Source organism: Gigantopelta aegis, chromosome 9 (assembly GCF_016097555.1).
Source record: "Gigantopelta aegis isolate Gae_Host chromosome 9, Gae_host_genome, whole genome shotgun sequence".
Classification (NCBI taxonomy): Eukaryota; Metazoa; Mollusca; class Gastropoda; order Neomphalida; family Peltospiridae; genus Gigantopelta; species Gigantopelta aegis.
The window spans coordinates 21739270-21757717 of NC_054707.1; the positions used below are offsets into that span (position 1 = coordinate 21739270).

Genomic DNA, 18448 nt, shown 5'->3' on the forward strand with positions numbered 1-18448 from the left:
CTTGGATCCATATCCAAATGTTTTCAGAATTAGTAAAACTATAATTCTGCTGAAGTTCATACTTCTACTCAAAAGTGCACATTTGTTTTGTTTAGTTAGTCCACTCACACCCTATTCCACTCCCCCTGAAAAAAAGAAAAAGAAAGAAAGAAAAGAAAGAAAGAAAGAAAGAAAGAAAGAAAAGGTAGCATCGCTGGAACACTATCAGTCTCCGATCTAGTACGAGTGTCCTCCAGCATGCCATGCTATATATGATTGAGAAAAATGTGTGCATTTAGGACACACTAGTTGGCAATCTTTTAATTATAAAAAATTTGCAATATGTTACATAGAGTAATCTCTAACCTTAATTCGGCATATTCACAGAGCTTAAGAGGACACTCGAATTACCCAAGAACAGATAATAATGTTTTTCTCTCTCTTTTTTTTCTTACGAATCAATGAACATGCGTTGCGATGAACAATCTTATCAACACTTACCCGAGGTCTTTGCCAATTAACATTCCGTTTGTGCTCTGGATAGGCAACATCCAATGTAAATCCCTTATCCGTGTACCTCTCGTTCTCCGGTTCCGGTGTTGGTTCCTTCATAAAAGCCTGTGCGATGCTCTTGTTTGTACGTAAGTCGACCTCGCACTTAAACATTCCTGAACTAGTATTTTGGAAATATTGTGGCATTTGATAAGGTCCTGTGATTCGCGGATCCTCATTATCAAAGCCAGCCGGTCCAGCAAAGGCTACACCGGACGTATCGGGAGACTTCGTGCCTCCTGTGGCACCTTGAGGAGATTTTGGAGGCCCGGAACTCGATCCAGCGGAGACTTTACTGATGTTGGATTCGGACGCTTCGGGAGACCTCATGCCACCTGTGGCACCTTGAGGAGGCAAGGATCCTGGAGGAACAGGTTTGCCCGAGAAACAAATTCCCATTTTGAGTTACTGTTAAAATGTAAAACAAAATAAATACTAATAACACTGCCGCTTTCCCTCCTCCCACCCCTCCCCTCAATCTAATTATGTCACGTATCTCACAACTACTGGTTTTAATAAAGTCACTAGATTTGTGCCCGCAAACAATTTCCGTTAACTAATTACATTACTGAACACACTCACTCGTATGTATGTCGGGTTTTAATAGTGCATTTATATATATATAATATAATATAATATTATATATATTAATACACTGCAACAAGGGATAAAAATATTTTTTTACGTCACAAATAATTGTCTGCTGTCGATGCTAGTACTCGAACCAACTTGTCCGCAGATCTTAGACTACTCACTATAACAATTCGGCCACCGAGACATTCTTTTAAAAATAATAATAATACTCAGTTAACGGCCGACTGTATATGCGTGGATTACAAACGAAAATTAGTTCGTGCTTTTTTTGTTTAATGATTGCTTCCGTTTGTTTTCTTCTTTTTTTATATTTAAAGTATTTGTTTATTAATTTTATTCGAAGTATTTTATTTTATTTATTTATTCATTAGTAAAAATAAATAAATAAATAAAAATAAGACAAAAAATCCGACTTACGTACCCTACCTACATTTGTTTCGGCACATTCCCGGAGCCTGTTATCTGAAAGTATGCCTCAGGTTGCATGCAGGGGCATATTATTGTTGTTGATGTTGTTATGATTCAAAAACAAAACTAGTTAGTGTTGTTAGAATAACTTACCTAATGAATCACAAGCTTTATGTCGAAATTGAATCGGATTTCCAAATATAGTGAACTTGGTTTCTAAGCAAATCCAAAATACAGAAGAATTAGTCTTCAAAAACTACTTCTTTTTTTTACCCATTGCAATAAATAAAATCTATATTAAAAATTAGTGACGTAGTTGTAATTGTTTGCAACCTCGTGATGACGTCATTTGGTACATACTGACAAGCCACCCGCGTCAGCGTTTTTACCGACCCTTTATTCAACTAGTATTAGTTGGTAGGTGTGCGCTAAACATTAGCTGGCGTGTGTGCAGAGGGGCGGGGATTGGGCTACTTTAAAAAATATATATATATATATATATGTATATTTACTGTGCTTGCGTGCATGTGTGTTTGTGTTCATCTATGTATATACAATCATAATGGTTGCATTATACCAAAAAGAATACCATAGGTAATAATATTAACGTACATGGTTAAAACATTATTTGCAATGTATGAAGCAAACTATGGCACATACTACACCTCCCTAAAGTATTTAATGAAGAATGTCCATGGCTCATTTTTATATAACGGGATGTTGTATACAAATTTATTAACTGGACATTTTTCAACTACGTTTGCCAAAAATGGAAAATTAGTTCGTGCTTTTTTTGTTTAATGATTGCTTCCGTTTGTTTTCTTCTTTTTATATATATTTAAAGTATTTGTTTATTATTTTTATTCGAGGTATTTTATTTTATTTATTTATTCATGTGGGATTGTTGGGGGGGGGTTGGGGGAGGGGGTCTTTTCTTCTTCTTTTAAAATTAATATGTAGGTAGAATTAGTAAATATAAATAAATAAATAAGTAAATAAGAAAAAAATCCGACTTACGTACCCTACCTACATTTGTTTCGGCACATTCCCGGAGCCAGTTATCTGAAAGTATGTCTCTGGTTGCATGCAGGGGCATATTATTGTTGTTGATGTTGTTATGATTCAAAAACAAAACTAGTTAGTGTTGTTAGAATAACTTACCTAATGAATCACAAGCTTTATGTCGAAATTGAATCGGATTTCCAAATATAGTGAACTTGGTTTCTAAGCAAATCCCAAATACAGAAGAACTAGTCTTCAAAAACTACTCTCTTTTTTTTTGTCTACCCATTGCAATAAATAAAATCTATATTAAAAATTAGTGACGTAGTTGTAATTGTTTGCAAACTCGTGATGACGTCATTTGGTACATACTGACAAGCCACCCGCGTCAGCGTTTTTACCGACCCTTTATTCGACTAGTATCAGTTGGTAGGTTTGCGCTAAACATTAGCTGGCGTGTGTGCAGATGGGCGGGTATTGGGCTACTTTCAAAAATATATATAAATGTATATTTACTGTATTAATATATATATATATATATATATATATATATATATATATACAGTATTCATCTTGGTGTGGCTGATATAGTGTTCTACCTCTTTGGGAGCCAGTATAAATATAAAGATATATACCGTTACACCTTTTGTTACAACTTAAAGTTTCACGCTATGAGCGATCATCAGGTATCGTGTAACTGCCCTGTCGTTACGTCATGAAGCAGTGACGTCACAACAGGCGCAGTGGGTACGGGCTATTCCTTTTCGGCTTAGCTTAGGTGGCTGTGTTAATCCATGTGGGTGGGTGTCGGCATTTGGATATAAGTTCATTTCTCTTGTTTAGCGAGTTGGTCCCTATAGCTTTCAGTACTTCCAGCTTTTCCTCAATGCATAGACTGCAATGCCCCGTGCTTCTCTTGAAGGTGTTAACTTTCTTTATTACTCGCCACGTTATTGTGTACTCAGCGTTTTTTTCTTTTTAGTTCCCAAATGTATTTCGACAGCTCTGTTTCCTTTTCGTACTTGTTGTACATGAAGGACTTCTTGTAGTTGGCATACCTTTCTTTGAAGGATCCTCCTGTGAGGCCAATGTATGTCTTGCTTGATGTGTTAGTGGTTTGTACTGCAGCTTCATATATAACTGATTTAGTGAGGCAGTTTCCCTCAAGTGGGCAATCGTCCTTATTTCTGCAGTTGCATTTGTTCTGTTTGCTTGTTGCTGTTTTCGGCGATGATTTTTTCATTGTGGTGTTGTATAATCGTCTTCATGTTCTTCATACAGCTGTAGCTTACTTTGACGTTGTTCCTGTTGTAGAGTTTGTGGTACTTGCTGCCGGTCGGGAAGTAGTGCTTTATTAGCTGTAGGAATATTTTCCCCACTTTTGACTTTACGATCCTGCTGTATGGCGGGTTGAACCATATTATGTTCCTAGATCTATTTTTCTTTTTGAGTCCAATACGGATTTTCACCACAAAGTGAACGAGTACAATAAAATTCCATATTGTAAACAAATTTATTATACATCGTTCATTTCATTTATTAGTTTTAAAATAGTTATTGAAATATCATATTGTGTCACTTAGCCGAGATTTTTATGTCACTTACTTTTAATGTGTTATTTATCCTGACAACGAATACCATCGCCTGGCGCGGGACGTAGCCACTTGGTAAAACGCTCGCTTAATACGTAGTTGGTTTTTCTTGTCCTTGTGCCCAGAACAGGCGTGCGCTACAACAGCTTGCTCTGAATGTGCACGGTAACCTTTTTGGCATTGGCATTGGCATACGTAGTCGGTTTGGGGTCGATCATGGTCAGTAGGCCCATTGGTCTATATCTTGTTCTAGCCAGTGCACGATGGCTGGTATATCAAAGGCCGTGGTATGTGTTATCCTGACTGTGGTTTGGTGCAAACTTTACTTTTATTCTCTCTCTCTCTCTCTCTCTCTCTCTCTCTCTCTCTCTCTCTCTCTCTCTCTCTCTCTCTCTCTCTCTCTCTCTCTCTCTCTCTCTCTCTCTGTGTGTGTGTGTGTGTGTGCGTGCTTGCGTGCATGTGTGTCTGTGTTCATGTACAATCATAAAGGTTGCATTATACCAAAAAGAATACCATAGGTAACAATATTATCGTACATGGTTAAAACATTATTTGCAATGTAGGAAGCAAACTATGGCACATACTACACATGTAAAATGCATTCCCCCTCTAATACGGGCCACGTTCAAGGGCCATAACTATGTGTAAATGGCCATGAAAGTTAAACTTGATCTATAACAGTACACGATAAAAGCTATATACAAAATTTCAGCTTAATATCTTGAGGCATTGCCCCCCACCACAAAAAACTAAACAAAAAAATAAAATAATAATAATAATAATAATAATAAAATAAAATAAAATAAAATAAAAAATACCCACCAAACAACTAATTTTTTACCAATGATACTATTGGGTCAAAAGTTAAAAGCAATTACACCTTTTTAAAATGTTAAAAAGATATCCTTGTTAATGAAATATCTAAACAAAAATCTTAAAGGGCACTTGGCAAGGGCGAATCCAAGAGAAGGTACATGGGGATGGGGGAGCTGTCTTTCACTAAAACATTTACGCCCTTTTGCCTCGTCCTTAAAATAACTCCTGGGTTCGCAGTCTCATCTTGCAGGGGCGTAGGCTTGGAGCGGGGGTTGGTCATGGCGTTTTGGAGAGACTAAAACATTTTTACAGTGCAATATTAGGCTATAATGGTGTCCCCTTACCTGACGTAATGTGTCATGGATGGGTCGTCGTTAAACATTCACTCACTCGCTCGCTCGCTCGCTCGTTCGTTCGTTCGTTCTATGACCATATACCGTTTAAAGAACCTACCTCGAATCTGTATTAAACATTAGCATCTCGTGATCGCCAAATAGTCTTTGTTCAATAAATGTCCATGTATACATATTAAAGAAAAACGTCTTTGCTCAAATATGTTTATTACTAATCACTAAAACATTATTATAATGAATGCATGAAATTCTTTGTTTTTCTCCTTTTTTTTTAAAGCAAATGCTATGCAAATCATAAACTGCTGAATAAATGTGTACATATAAATAAAAATGCAGATATAAATACACACTTTGATTCATGTTTTGACAACAATAAATACAATAGAACAATCATTCCCAAATTTCACAGAAAAAATATGAAATTAAAACGTTTAGATAGACACAATACCAAGATATTATTTCACATTTCATTCAATACAAACTTATATATGCATCGTTTACTTAAAATAGTATATTTGCAAATGAGAAAAACAATGAATGATTAAATTATAAAACAGTGTATAGGGATGCAGTAAAAAAAAAAATATCACAGTGATTTTAAAATTTAAAATAAATATAATGTAGAAAATTTTATATAAGTTTTTGGTTTTCTTTATTGCACGATATTAAACTTATGAATATATACCACAATGTGTAAATAAATAAATAATAAATGGGGTTATGTGTTATGTGTAGCTAGAACGTACACAGGATTTTTAACGGGGGGGGGGGGGGCGAATTCCGATTTCGCACCAATATAGACTGTTTAATTTTTTTCCCCACAAGACGGTATTAGATCGCCTTTGAACAGAACCAAAACGAAAAACAAAATGTGTTACCCTAAGGTATATATAATTTTCTACATTAATAAAGTTGAAATCAATGAAAACCATGACGTTTCGATAGCTATTTTAATATTTAGTCGCGCCAAGTTTTGCAGAATTGGGATTATATTTTATGCGTATGATTCATTGGGCTTGTAGTCGATGTGTTATATAAATGGGTATAGAATAAACACATTTTAGTTTACAACTGGGTTTTTTTATTTTATTAAGAGATAAGAAATCATTAGTACTCAGTTATATTTAAGGCAGTTTCAGCCAATGGTACAAAATGTTAAAACTGTTACATAAGGTCCTTGGTAAACTTTAATCCCTCACATTTCGATGTTTTTAGTAAGGAGTGAAACTTTAAAACATTTTTATACCAAGTATAATAACAATCGTTATAATATGATTTTTCGAAAAAAATACACCCATAAGCATATGCCCCAACTGAAATATAATTTCCTTTTGTTTTTTTCTTTTTTTTTAATTAACGAAAGAAATATATACATTCATTAAACACTGCGCGCCCATAGCCACAACCTACTACATCCACGCCCAAATTTTTATCCTTGGGATGGAATTGCATTATCTATAATCACATTCGTCCGTTTTTTAATATTCTAAAAAGTAATATCTTCCCCTTAGAATAAATATGCACATCATAACACTACAAAACGGTAAACAAGTACAGTAAAATGTGAATATTGTAGCTTTAAAAGAATCAATATGATGATTTAAATACTAAACAACCAAAGAAGCGCGACTATTTTAATATACAAATTTTTTTTTTTTTTTTAAATGTAATATATGCGTTTCTTTTGTTCTTCGGTATATATCAAACGTTACAGGGCAGTACCCTCGGGGGGGGGGGGGGGCAGGGGGGAGTAGTTGCCAACTTGAGAATCTCACTTTTTTTCTTTTCTTTTTTTCACTCCAGAAAATAGCATACACATCTCAGGGTTTAATTTGTATAGTGTTTCATTTGTTTATAAAAAGTAGTGACCCCCCCCCCCCCCCCCCCCCCCCCCAAGGATTTTGATCAGAGAACAGCCCTGCAGTATTATGTTTTGTTTGGCCAGATGATTACATTTTGGTAGATGTATCCAGTGTCTATTTTAAAGGCAACACATTCATAATAGACCCTTTAAATATTTTATAACGGCAGGAAATAGTTTATGTTATATATTTGTTTTAATGGGTATTATAGATCAGTTTCTGCGATCTCCATTTTGCAGTTTGTGCTTACCATAGCAGCTATTTATTGTGCATGTATATCCAGGATTAGGCACATAATGTTTCTGACATATTAAATACAGGTGTCACTTCCGACATCATGCACTATTGATACATGTATGCGTACGCATGGTCTGAATATTGGTGTATAATCAATATAACGTTAATGGAATTAAAAGCACAGGCGTTAGAGATGATAACAGTGGATGGCAATTTAGACAGTTGTTGGGTAAGAATGAAAACGTTGAGTAATTAGATATACGTCAAATAATAAAACATAAATTAATGTACATAAATAGCAAATTACGTGTCCTTAATGTAAATTATTTTTAAAGTCTGTAATCATTTTTTACATTATAGTGCAACTGCATACGATGAAATGAAAACGATACTAGGACAAACACTTTCAATATTTCAGCACTTCGTCTTTCTTTGGTTGTCCATAATTCTGTATTTACCTAAAGAAAACAAAGAAAAGAAAAGAAAAGATTTTATATGAACGAAACACATTTTAAAGTATGACCTAGTAGGTACAGTATAGATCTATACCAGTGATGCACATTTCCTCTACCTGTAATATAGTTAACATTACCTGTAACATATTTAAATTTACCTTACTGGTAATACAACATTACCGTGCTTGTAACATAAAAATTTAAATATTTATCCAGCAATCACTGTATACATTGGCAAGATATGATGACTAGATAAACTATATTTTCGGTCACTGACCAAAAATATAGGTCACGTGACATAAGCCCGGCTCGACTCGAGTATTTCAGAGTAGATTTTCAATAAACATACTCTTTAAATCATTTGGTGAAGTTCTGTAAATACAAATAACTTTAAGTTTTGCGATAACAATACAAAACGTGTATATTTATTTATGAATTAGAGTTTGGAAAGGCTTTTTTTTGAAAGGCTTTTTTACAATAATGACGTCATGCATCTTGTATTACATCATACAGCAAAAGCCTTTCTAGGTTGACAATACTCTATTTTCGTACACAAAACTGGAATAAATAATGATTTTCCGAATATTCCTGTAGGATTGCAGGATAAATGAAATAACTGGTTACTGTCTTAAGATGTCGGCTTTATCCTGCTCAGGTCGAATGGCGAATGCAGCTCGGCAGAACCTCGCTGCATTTGCCATTCTAACCTTCGCAGGATAAAGCCAGTTATTCCCTATATATATATATATATATATATATATATATATATATATATATATACACACACACACACACACACACACACACACACACACACACACACACACACACACACACACACATACATACAAACATACATACACGAGATTTAGCTAGAGACGCATGAAAATTATTTCACAAGGGACATAAATTTCATAATAACTGGTACCGTGTTTGTTATTCTTTCTTTTTTTCTTTTCTTTTTTTTTCTCTCTAAAAACACATTGTTCTAAATATTGTTATAACTTTGTATTTCAATCATGTTCACTGATAATGTTCAAAAACTTAAGTTATATTTATTCTGTTAATTTTTTTTTATATAATGAATGGCATTTAAAGAACATTTTATTAAAAATTCAACAATTTAGTACTGGTAATTCGTACAACATGACCATACCTGTAATATATTACTTTACCCTACTGGTAATATGTGTAACATTACTCAATGTTACTGTACCTGTCTAGGCTCACGCCAGCCGATCGCCAATTCGCCATGATCTAATGGAAATATCAGCTGGCGAACAAAGTATTTCCTTATCGCCAAAGTGGCCAAAACGAAATCTGACATCTGGGGGAGCGGAAAACGCTCGCTTGATGCGCGGTCGGTCTAGGATGTAGTCTCGTTTTCACAGATATTATTATTAATGGTAGTAATGTAGATTTAAAGGGACATTCCTGAGTTTTCTGCAATTTTTAAAATGTTATCGACTAACAGACTTTTTAACGATTGTAATTACATATTAAATATGTTTTTCTGCATAAAATATTAGTGGCTGTATATTAAACGTGTTTCTGATCATTCTAATATTCGTACTAGGTTCAATTTAATTTTATTTCCTAAAATATCTTTTTTCGTACGTACGAAATTATTTGAAGCCAAAATCTAGTTTGGGATTCTTACAAATATTAAGACGACCAAAACACATTGAATATACAGACACTGATATTGTAAACAAGAAAATATATTTAATATGTAAGTTTAATCGTAAAAATATTTTATTAGTCGGAAACATCTTATAATGTGCAAAGTCAGGAATGTCCCTTTAAACCGTGTTGGCTTGTGATATTACGACTTTAAAACACTTACTCCTTCAAGTCTGCCAATGGTGTAGGACTGTATATTCGAATCAAGAAATCTTGCTGTACTTTTACTGGCTCACGGGTTCGTGCTTGCACCATATAACTTCCTGCTGTGGCGCGATAAAAGCATGACAACTGAAGTCCATTTCCATAGTTACCGTGGCTCTCAGTCAACTTGATTCGGTCATGATTTTCCAACTGTTTGATTTTAAATACAAATTCAGTGTAAAACAAAGAACAGAGACCATAGTCAAAGATTAATGAATGAATGAATGAATGAATTAATGAATTAATTAATTAATTAATTAATGTTTAACGACACCCCAGCACACAAATACAAATCGGCTATTGGGCGTCATGAAAAGGTAAGTATATGGAAATATTATTTATACAATTATGTAAAAACACAGTGTAAAGAGCTGTGTGAAAAATACAATACAATACAAATATTAAGGTAAGTATATTTAAAAAAAATTATACAAATCAAATTAGTTCTGGGTGCAATTTTCAAAGATTCAAAAACATTTCTGTTGCCAAATATATCATTTTTCGTCGGCTTGAGATGATCACACTCCATCAAAATGTGGCGCACAGTTAGTGTGTACACTGACAATATTCACACTGAGGAGGAGGGTCCTTTAAAATAAATGAATGCGTCAAATATGTATATATATATATATATATATATATATATACGGGCACGGCACAAGACTATTTCATCCTTCCTGCACCGCCCAGGACTGGCTTGACAGTCGAAAAGATATATTGGTTAATATGATATTTAAAATCACTGTAGGGGACACCAACACCGACATGGGGCAAATTCAAAGCAGACTTGGCAGCAAAATCTGCCTTTAATGTTCGAATGGCATTTGGCTTCGCATCAAATAACTTCATATATTTGTTATGAAACACCGCATGGCTAGGTACCCAACAAAACATAACATCTTTATTGGCAATTGATAAAAAGACACTTTCGTATCACCATCCCAAATAAGGGATGCTCCAATTTCATGTACTGTAGGGCTTGGAGACACGAAAGTGAGTTAGTAGAAATAATGTATTTGGATGCTTATGGGTCCTTAATCTATTCCATGGCTTTAATGATTGGCCAAATTTCAGCAGTAAGATTGATGTTGAATCGGGCAATCTCATGGAAATTTTGTCTGATGGAAAATGTGTAGCAGTAGCCACAGAATTCCCGTCCCGTGATCCGTCTGTGTAAACAGGGATGTATTCATGGTACGTCTCTTTAATTTCCATGAAATGGTGTTTATAAATAACTGCATCTGTGCGAGCTTTCTTTAGATGCATAAGATCAAATACCATTTTCGGTGGTTTGATACACCAGGGTGGCGTTTCCAAAATGTCGGATAAATCAATGTTGGAAATTGATAAAAACCGCTTAATGCGAAGACCAAATGTTCGAATGGCATTTGGCTTCGCATCAAATAACTTTATATATTTGTTATGAAACACCGCATTATGTGCAGGGTGTTTTGGCATTGATTTAATCTTTGTAGCATACTGCAGAGAATGTTTTTTTACGTCTAGCACCCAAACTAGGTTCGTGTGCATCTACGTACAAGCTTTCTACAGGAGATGTTTTGAAAGCACCAAGACAAAGGCTAAGACCCTGGTTGTGTATTGTATCTAGCATCTGCAAGTACGACTTACGTGCTGACCCATACACAATGCAGCCATAACCAAGTTTAGGCAAAACTAAAGAACTATAAAGTCGGAGCATAACCTTTCGATCCCCATTCAGTCTTGACAATAACTTTTAAGATATTGAGGGTATTTAAGCCTTTCTTTTTGACATACTGTAAATGAGGAACAAAAGATAGCCTTCAATCAAAAATAATCCCCAGAAATTTGGTCTCCTCCACAACAGGAACCGGATTTTTGTCCAGAAACAGCTGAGGATCTAAATGGTGACCTCTTTTCTGGCACATATGCATATAAGTCAAAGATTACGTTTGGAACTGCCCCCTGTCGCGTACGCTTATGAATGACGGAACACTATTCCTACCTTAAACAATTCAAATTTAATGCAAACTCCTCGATGTTCTGGTTTGCTGATTCCCTTCACGAGCTGTACGAACAGAGGTAACCAACCGTCACCAGCTCGGTCCGCTGAAGCTGGAAACAACGTGCCAGTGTTAGTAACCGAGGCAAGACAACAATATGACAGAAATCAATTTTAGAGCACGGAAAATACATCTGCAGTTGGATGTAAAGCTAAGGTATATATACTCTTCAAAAGAAGAAACGCAAAACCACATTGTCGTAACATTTGGAGAATTGATTTAATTATTGAATGGTGAGTCCGATAATTACCAAATGTTGCAGGATTGTTCACAATTCACTCTAGTCCATTGTGAGTAAGTGATAGGACACACCACCAAGGTCAAGGTCATCTGGAGTCAATACCGGGTGTGGCCTCCGCGTGTGTTGACAACTGCCTGGCACCGCCTGCCCATTGAAGCAACCAGAGTACGGATGACGTCCCGGGGGATGGTGGCCCACTCGGCCTGCAAGGCTGCTGCCAGCTCGGGCAGGGTCTGGGGCTGTGGTTGTCGCTGTCGGAGGCGTCGGTCCAACTCGTCCCATAGATGCTCAATTGGGTTCAAATCCGGTGATATCGATGGCCAAGGAAGGACATTAATGTTGTTGTTCTGTAGGAAAGCCGTTGTGAGACGTGCTGTGTGAGGCCTGGCGTTGTCATGTTGGAACACTGCGTTGGCGTTGGCCATAACTGGAACGATGTGTGGCCGGAGGATCTGGCCAATGTAGCCCTGTGCATTCAGGTTGCCCTGCACGTGGACCAGGTCAGTTCTGCCAGTGTGTGAGATGGCTGCCCACACCATGACACTACCCCCGCCGAATCTGTCCACTTCCTGCACGCAGTTTGCCGCATAACGTTCACCACGACGCCTATACACGCGACATCTTCCATCATGACGTCGGAGCAGAAATCAGGACTCGTCACTGAACCACACCTGTCTCCATCGCAGTTGAGGCCATTGTCGATGAATCTGGCACCACTGCAGTCGGAGTCGACGGTGTTGTGGTGTTAAGATGACACCTCGAACTGGGCGTCTGGCACGAATTCCTACCTCACGTAGGCGGTTCCGTACGGTCTGGTCGGATATCCTGCGCAAACCTGGTATTGCTGCGGCTGTGGAGGTGGCAGTAGTCAATCGTTCCCGAAGGTGGCGTACCCGGATGTAGCGGTCCTGCCCGGGGGTAGTGACCCGTGGTCGACCGGATCTAGGGAGGTCACGTGTTGATCCATGTTGCTGGTAACGGTCCCACAGTCTGGAGATGGTGCTTGGGGACACATGGAATGCCCTGGCAACGGCCGTTCTGGATTCGCCTGCGTCTAGTCGACCTTATATTCACAAAGCATGAACCGGTAGGAAACATAAAATCGGAGTTATAACCCATTTGTACCCTTTTGCGTTTCTTTTTTTGAAGAGTATATTATATATATATATATATATATATATATATATATATATATATATATATATCTGTGTGTGTGTGTGTGTGTGTGTGTGTGTGTGTGTGTTGCAGGTTGTACTTTGTGTGTACGTGTGTCTGTGCGTGCGTGTGCATATTGATGTATGTATATGTATGTATTGAGGTGTGTGTTTGTGTGTGTGTGTGTGTGTGTACCTGTGTGTGTACATGTATGCATGTATGTATGCATGCATATATGCATGTATGTATGTATATATGTATGTATTGATGTATGAATATCTATATATTGTATGTATGTCGAGGTTGACTGTTACAAACATAGATATTAACGCACTGGCGCAGGGGATAATTAAATCCCTTCTGGCCTCACAAATGCCGTTGCTGGGACTTGAACCTGTGGCACCGAATTGCCCGCAAATTGCGAGACTAACCACGATGCGCTCTGAGCTATTGAGGCATCCATAAAAAGGATGCTCTTTAACTCAACCACATACATGGGGCCTACAATCTACGCGGTCGATCCTGCTTACGTGCATAAAACCTAGCACTGGTTAGTATGTATTGATATATGAATATCTATATATTGTATGTATGTCGAGGTTGACTGTTACATACATAGATATTAACACACTGGCGCAAGGGATAACTAAATCCTTTCTGGCCTCACAAATTGTCCCATGCCGTTGCTGATACTCGAACCTGTGGCACCGAATCGCCCGCAAATTGCGAGACTAACCACAATGCCCTCTGAGCTATTGAGGTTAAGGACCACATTTCTCGTTCCAGCCTGTGCTCCACAACTGGTTTAACAAAGGCCGTGGTATGTACTATCCTGTCTGTGGGATGGTGCATATAAAAGATCTCTTGCCGCTAATCGAAAAGAGTAGCCCATGAAGGGCGACAGCGAGTTTCCTCTCTCATATCTGTGTGGTCCTTAATCATATGTACGACGCCATATAAATGTAAATCACGTGTCCGAATGCGTCGTTAAATAAAATACTTCCTTCCTTCCTTCCTGTCTGAACAAGACGACACACACACACACACACACACACACACACACACACACACACACCCCCCCCCCCACCCCCCCCCCCCCGCCCCCGCCTACGCCTATGTTAAAACATCTCTAGTTTTGCACGGATTGGTACTTTTTATTTTTTACAGATACCCCTTAAATGTTTGAAGCGCATGGTTACCTGAGACAGTGGTACTGCATACAAAATTATAAATATTTATTGCCTAGATAAAACAAAGTTTTGGACAACAAACTCTGTTACATTGATCACCAATAGCAGTATTCATGCACCGTCGAACCTTTAAACCGTTGCATATTATTTGGTATGATGGTACCTTCAGGAAACAACAAATGCAATGACAATGCATTTATTACATACTTATTCAATCTTACTATAGTGATAAAGACATTTTGAAACCGTGTGATAAATTTATTTTGTATCGCGCATATGTGCGATCTGGACAGGAACTTTTAAATGGGGTATTCTTTTTTTCTTTTTACTGCAGTTAGCGGCTTTTATTTACTGACGTCATGTATGACATCGTATTTGAAACATTACACAAGGCTGCCACAGAGTATGATTCTCAAAGGGGCATTCCTGAGTTTGCTGCAATTTTATAGATGTTATCGACTGACAGAGACTTTTTGACGATTGTAATAACATATCAATATATTTTTCTGCATAACATATTAGTGGCTGTATATTAAATGTGCTTCTGATCGTTCTAATATTTGTACTTGATTAAATTTCATTTTATTTCCTAAAATATGTATTTTTCTTACGTACGAAATTATTTGAAGACAAAATACAGTTTGGGCTTCTTACAAATATTAAGACGACCAGAAACACATTGAACATACAGACACTGATATTCTAAACAAGAAAATAGATTTAATATGTAAGTTTAATCGTAGAAATATATTAGTGGGAAACATCTTACAATGCAACAAACTCAGGAATGTCCCTTTAACGTTAAATAAATCCATGAAAGGAGATTTGATCATACATTTAACACAGTGTTGTTATGACGTTAAATTAAAAAACGTTTTTGTAAAACATAAAAGAAGGTATGTAATAAATACAGAACTTCACATACGTTGTTTTGGCTTTCTGTTTATTGCACTCGTTTATTTTGCGGTCTCGTGATATATATTCTTCCGCAAAATAAACAAAATAAACAGGAAGCGCAAAAACAACGTATTTGAAGTTCTGTATTATTGATATAACACTTTATATAAGCCTGCTTTGATATACTGATGCATTTTCAACAGCTTAACTCACCTTGCAATGTGAAGGTAATTTCCGGACCTTCACTCTTGTTGACTAGCCACTCCCCATAGAAGTTTGTAAGATATACTGCACACACACACAAAAAAAAAAAAAAAAAAAAAAAAAAAAAAAATCGTTTATTAAACAGATTTAACAATACTAATCTAAACCAAAGCAGTATCATAGTAGTACTGATATCGTAATTGCAGGTCATCTTGTTCAGGGGCGTAGGCTGGGGGGGGGGGGGGGGGGGGGGGCTGAAACAAATGGTCCGCTTTCAGAACTAAAACATACAGGTTTATACATATGGAGTTTCTGGTGATGCAAAAACAAAATAGAAAAGGTCCACTTGGTTCATATTCGAACCCACCCCCACCCCGGTGCCCCCACCCCACCCCCTAGGCGATTTCAAACGCATACACATTGTATCTGTTCTCACACTGGCAATGTAGCCAACACGTCTTTTTAGATTTTATGGATGAACGATTACGGCTTTTGGAGACAAATCCGTCGTTTATGTTGATATTGGTTTTGTCACCAACACGACAGACACAACCACTAACACATCATTCTTTCATATAGAGATTAATATACGAGTTTGTGTGTCGTACTGATTTTACGAACCGAGTGTCAGGAGTTTTGTATTGCCCGAGCGAGAGCGAGGGTAATACATAAATCCTTACACGAGTGTCGAAAAATAAGTACGACACACACGCGAGTATAATAATTTCTTTATTATCCATATTATCATTGTTATTATTTTATGAATAACAAGGACCGTCTCAAAATATTTCAACCACAACTAGAAGGAAACGATGAAATGACGTCATGTTCCATATGCAAACTCTGAGCTAGGACTGGAGAAAACAACGTCATATTATGACGTCGCTTCCCATAATTACGTCATCACACTTGTTATTACACGTGTGCTTCGTATGATTATTATTAACTCGGTTATGTTTAACCATGTGGATAATAACAAATTTTATGCACTGCTTGTAACCGCCCAGTGTGTAACTCCCCTAATCAACGATGCGGGCAATAAGGCGTGACTGATTGTCCGATGGCTAGCGACAGACGACGCGACGATTCGGGGCTGAACCTTGACATTGCCAGTGATCTGAGGTAATAAAGGTTTATAAAAAACATAATAATAAAATAATAATAATAATAATAATAATAATAATAATAATAGTCATAATAATAATAATAATAACTTAACGATTTGCGGCTGACGTTTGGGGTAATCCTTTCGTCAGGATACCTCATCGCCTAGTGTAAACTGGCCTTCAAACCATTCTCCCAACATTTTATGTTACTGAAAATGTACAAAGAAAAAAAACGAAACAACGGGGTCAATATGTTCAATTGACATCGCACTTGAACACGTGTGCTTCGTATGATTATTATTAACTCAATGTTTTTGGATAGTAAAATACGAATCATATAAGTTATTTTTTAAAAAAAAGGACTCCTTAAACTCCCAAAAAGGACTTCTTCTTTTTTCAGAACAGGGAAATGTTTCCCTTGTTCACCCGTCAATAACGGCCCTGACTGACTGTGAATCAAAGACGTTTATCAGCTTACCTAACTGATCACCACCATCTGTGTCCATGTGATACGGGAGGCTACAAATTGTATGGTTTTTGGTATGCTTCAGAAAGTCATCAAGGCTCATCCAGAATTCGTTCTTTTCTGGGTCTGGCTTCTCCACTGTGGAATCTTCTACATGGTGCCATTCTTGACTACTGAAAAATTAAATTTAAATCTACGTCATGCCAAATGTGGCGTGCCTTCAAAATACACTGACAGTGCACACACTGAGGTGGAGGATCTTTCTTCAAGATAAATGAATGGGTCAAGTAAGTATGGCCGATGCGAGCACAACACAAGACTATTTCATCTTTCCTGCACTGCCTACAGGAGGACTGCCACTCTCCCATGTTTTGAAAGACGTCTGAGATATATTTTACCTGTAAACTCTTTTATTACATAAATGTTCGGGGACTATTCCACGTGTTGTCACTTCGGACTATTAGGCACTTTCTCTTCTCCCCCACCCCACCCCGTTCCTCACTTCATTTCAAAACTAGTTTAGGAGATATTCTATCTGCATAATCTAAACTCGTATTAAAAGTACTATCAGTAATGTGACTAAAACAGAAACTATACCTGCCAGATGATACAAACACACGCATACACAATCGACTTTAATAACACCCAGCGATGTCAAACACAGTGACCTGCATTGATGTCAATTACAGATACAGATATCTTACTCCCCTATGACCCACCTCACTTCAGACATGATATCTGCCACCGATATTACCCTACTCCCCTATGACCTACCTCACTTCAAACATGATCTCCACCACTGATATATATCCTACTCTCATATGACCCACCTCACTTCAGACATATCTACCACCGATATATATCCTACTCCCCTATGACCCACCTCACTTCAGACATGATATCTGCCACCGACGTTTACCCTACTCCCCTATGACCTACCTCACTTCAAACATGATCTCCACCACTGATATATATCCTACTCTCATATGACCCACCTCACCTCAGACATATCTACCACCGATATATACCCTACTCCCCTATGACCCACCTCACTTCAGACATGATATCTGCCACCGACGTTTACCCTACTCCCCTATGACCCACCTCACTTCAAACATGATCTCCACCACCGATATATATCCTACTCTCATATGACCCACCTCACTTCAGACATATCTACCACCGATATATATCCTACTCCCCTATGACCCACCTCACTTCAGACATGATATCTGCCACCGACGGTTACCCTACTCCCCTATGACTTACCTCACTTCAAACATGATCTCCACCACTGATATATATCCTACTTCCCTATGACCCACCTCACTTCAGACATGATATCTGCCACCGACGTTTACCCTACTCCCCTATGACCTACCTCACTTCAAACATGATATCTACCACCGA

The 18448-nt window shown here is 37.4% G+C and overlaps 2 protein-coding genes across 11 annotated transcripts in view; both read right to left on the bottom strand.

The window, feature by feature from the left end:
- LOC121381155 (calpain-1 catalytic subunit-like) overlaps positions 1–2878 on the bottom strand; it is a 42489-nt gene extending 39611 nt beyond the window's left edge. For 8 of the 10 annotated variants that reach the window (XM_041510326.1, XM_041510325.1, XM_041510324.1 and 5 more), the window contains exons 1-2: positions 1687–1818; positions 481–939 (exon numbers count right to left, since the gene is read on the bottom strand). In XM_041510326.1, the coding sequence (XP_041366260.1) occupies positions 481–930 (450 nt within the window). In that variant the 5' untranslated portion in view covers positions 931–939; positions 1687–1818. Of the gene's footprint in view, positions 1–480; positions 940–1686; positions 1819–2694 lie in introns of those variants that run through there. The other 2 variants (XM_041510321.1, XM_041510323.1) reach the window with 2 other exon arrangements.
- A 2608-nt stretch (positions 2879–5486) lies between these two features.
- The window catches only part of LOC121381346 (calpain-1 catalytic subunit-like), a 33178-nt gene continuing 20216 nt past the window's right edge, over positions 5487–18448 (bottom strand). Inside the window, exons 5-9 of the mRNA XM_041510627.1 lie at positions 17051–17211; positions 15476–15550; positions 11722–11831; positions 9697–9887; positions 5487–7853 (exon numbers count right to left, since the gene is read on the bottom strand). Of these exons, the coding sequence (XP_041366561.1) occupies positions 7850–7853; positions 9697–9887; positions 11722–11831; positions 15476–15550; positions 17051–17211 (541 nt within the window). The 3' untranslated portion in view covers positions 5487–7849. The remainder of the gene's footprint in view (positions 7854–9696; positions 9888–11721; positions 11832–15475; positions 15551–17050; positions 17212–18448) is intronic.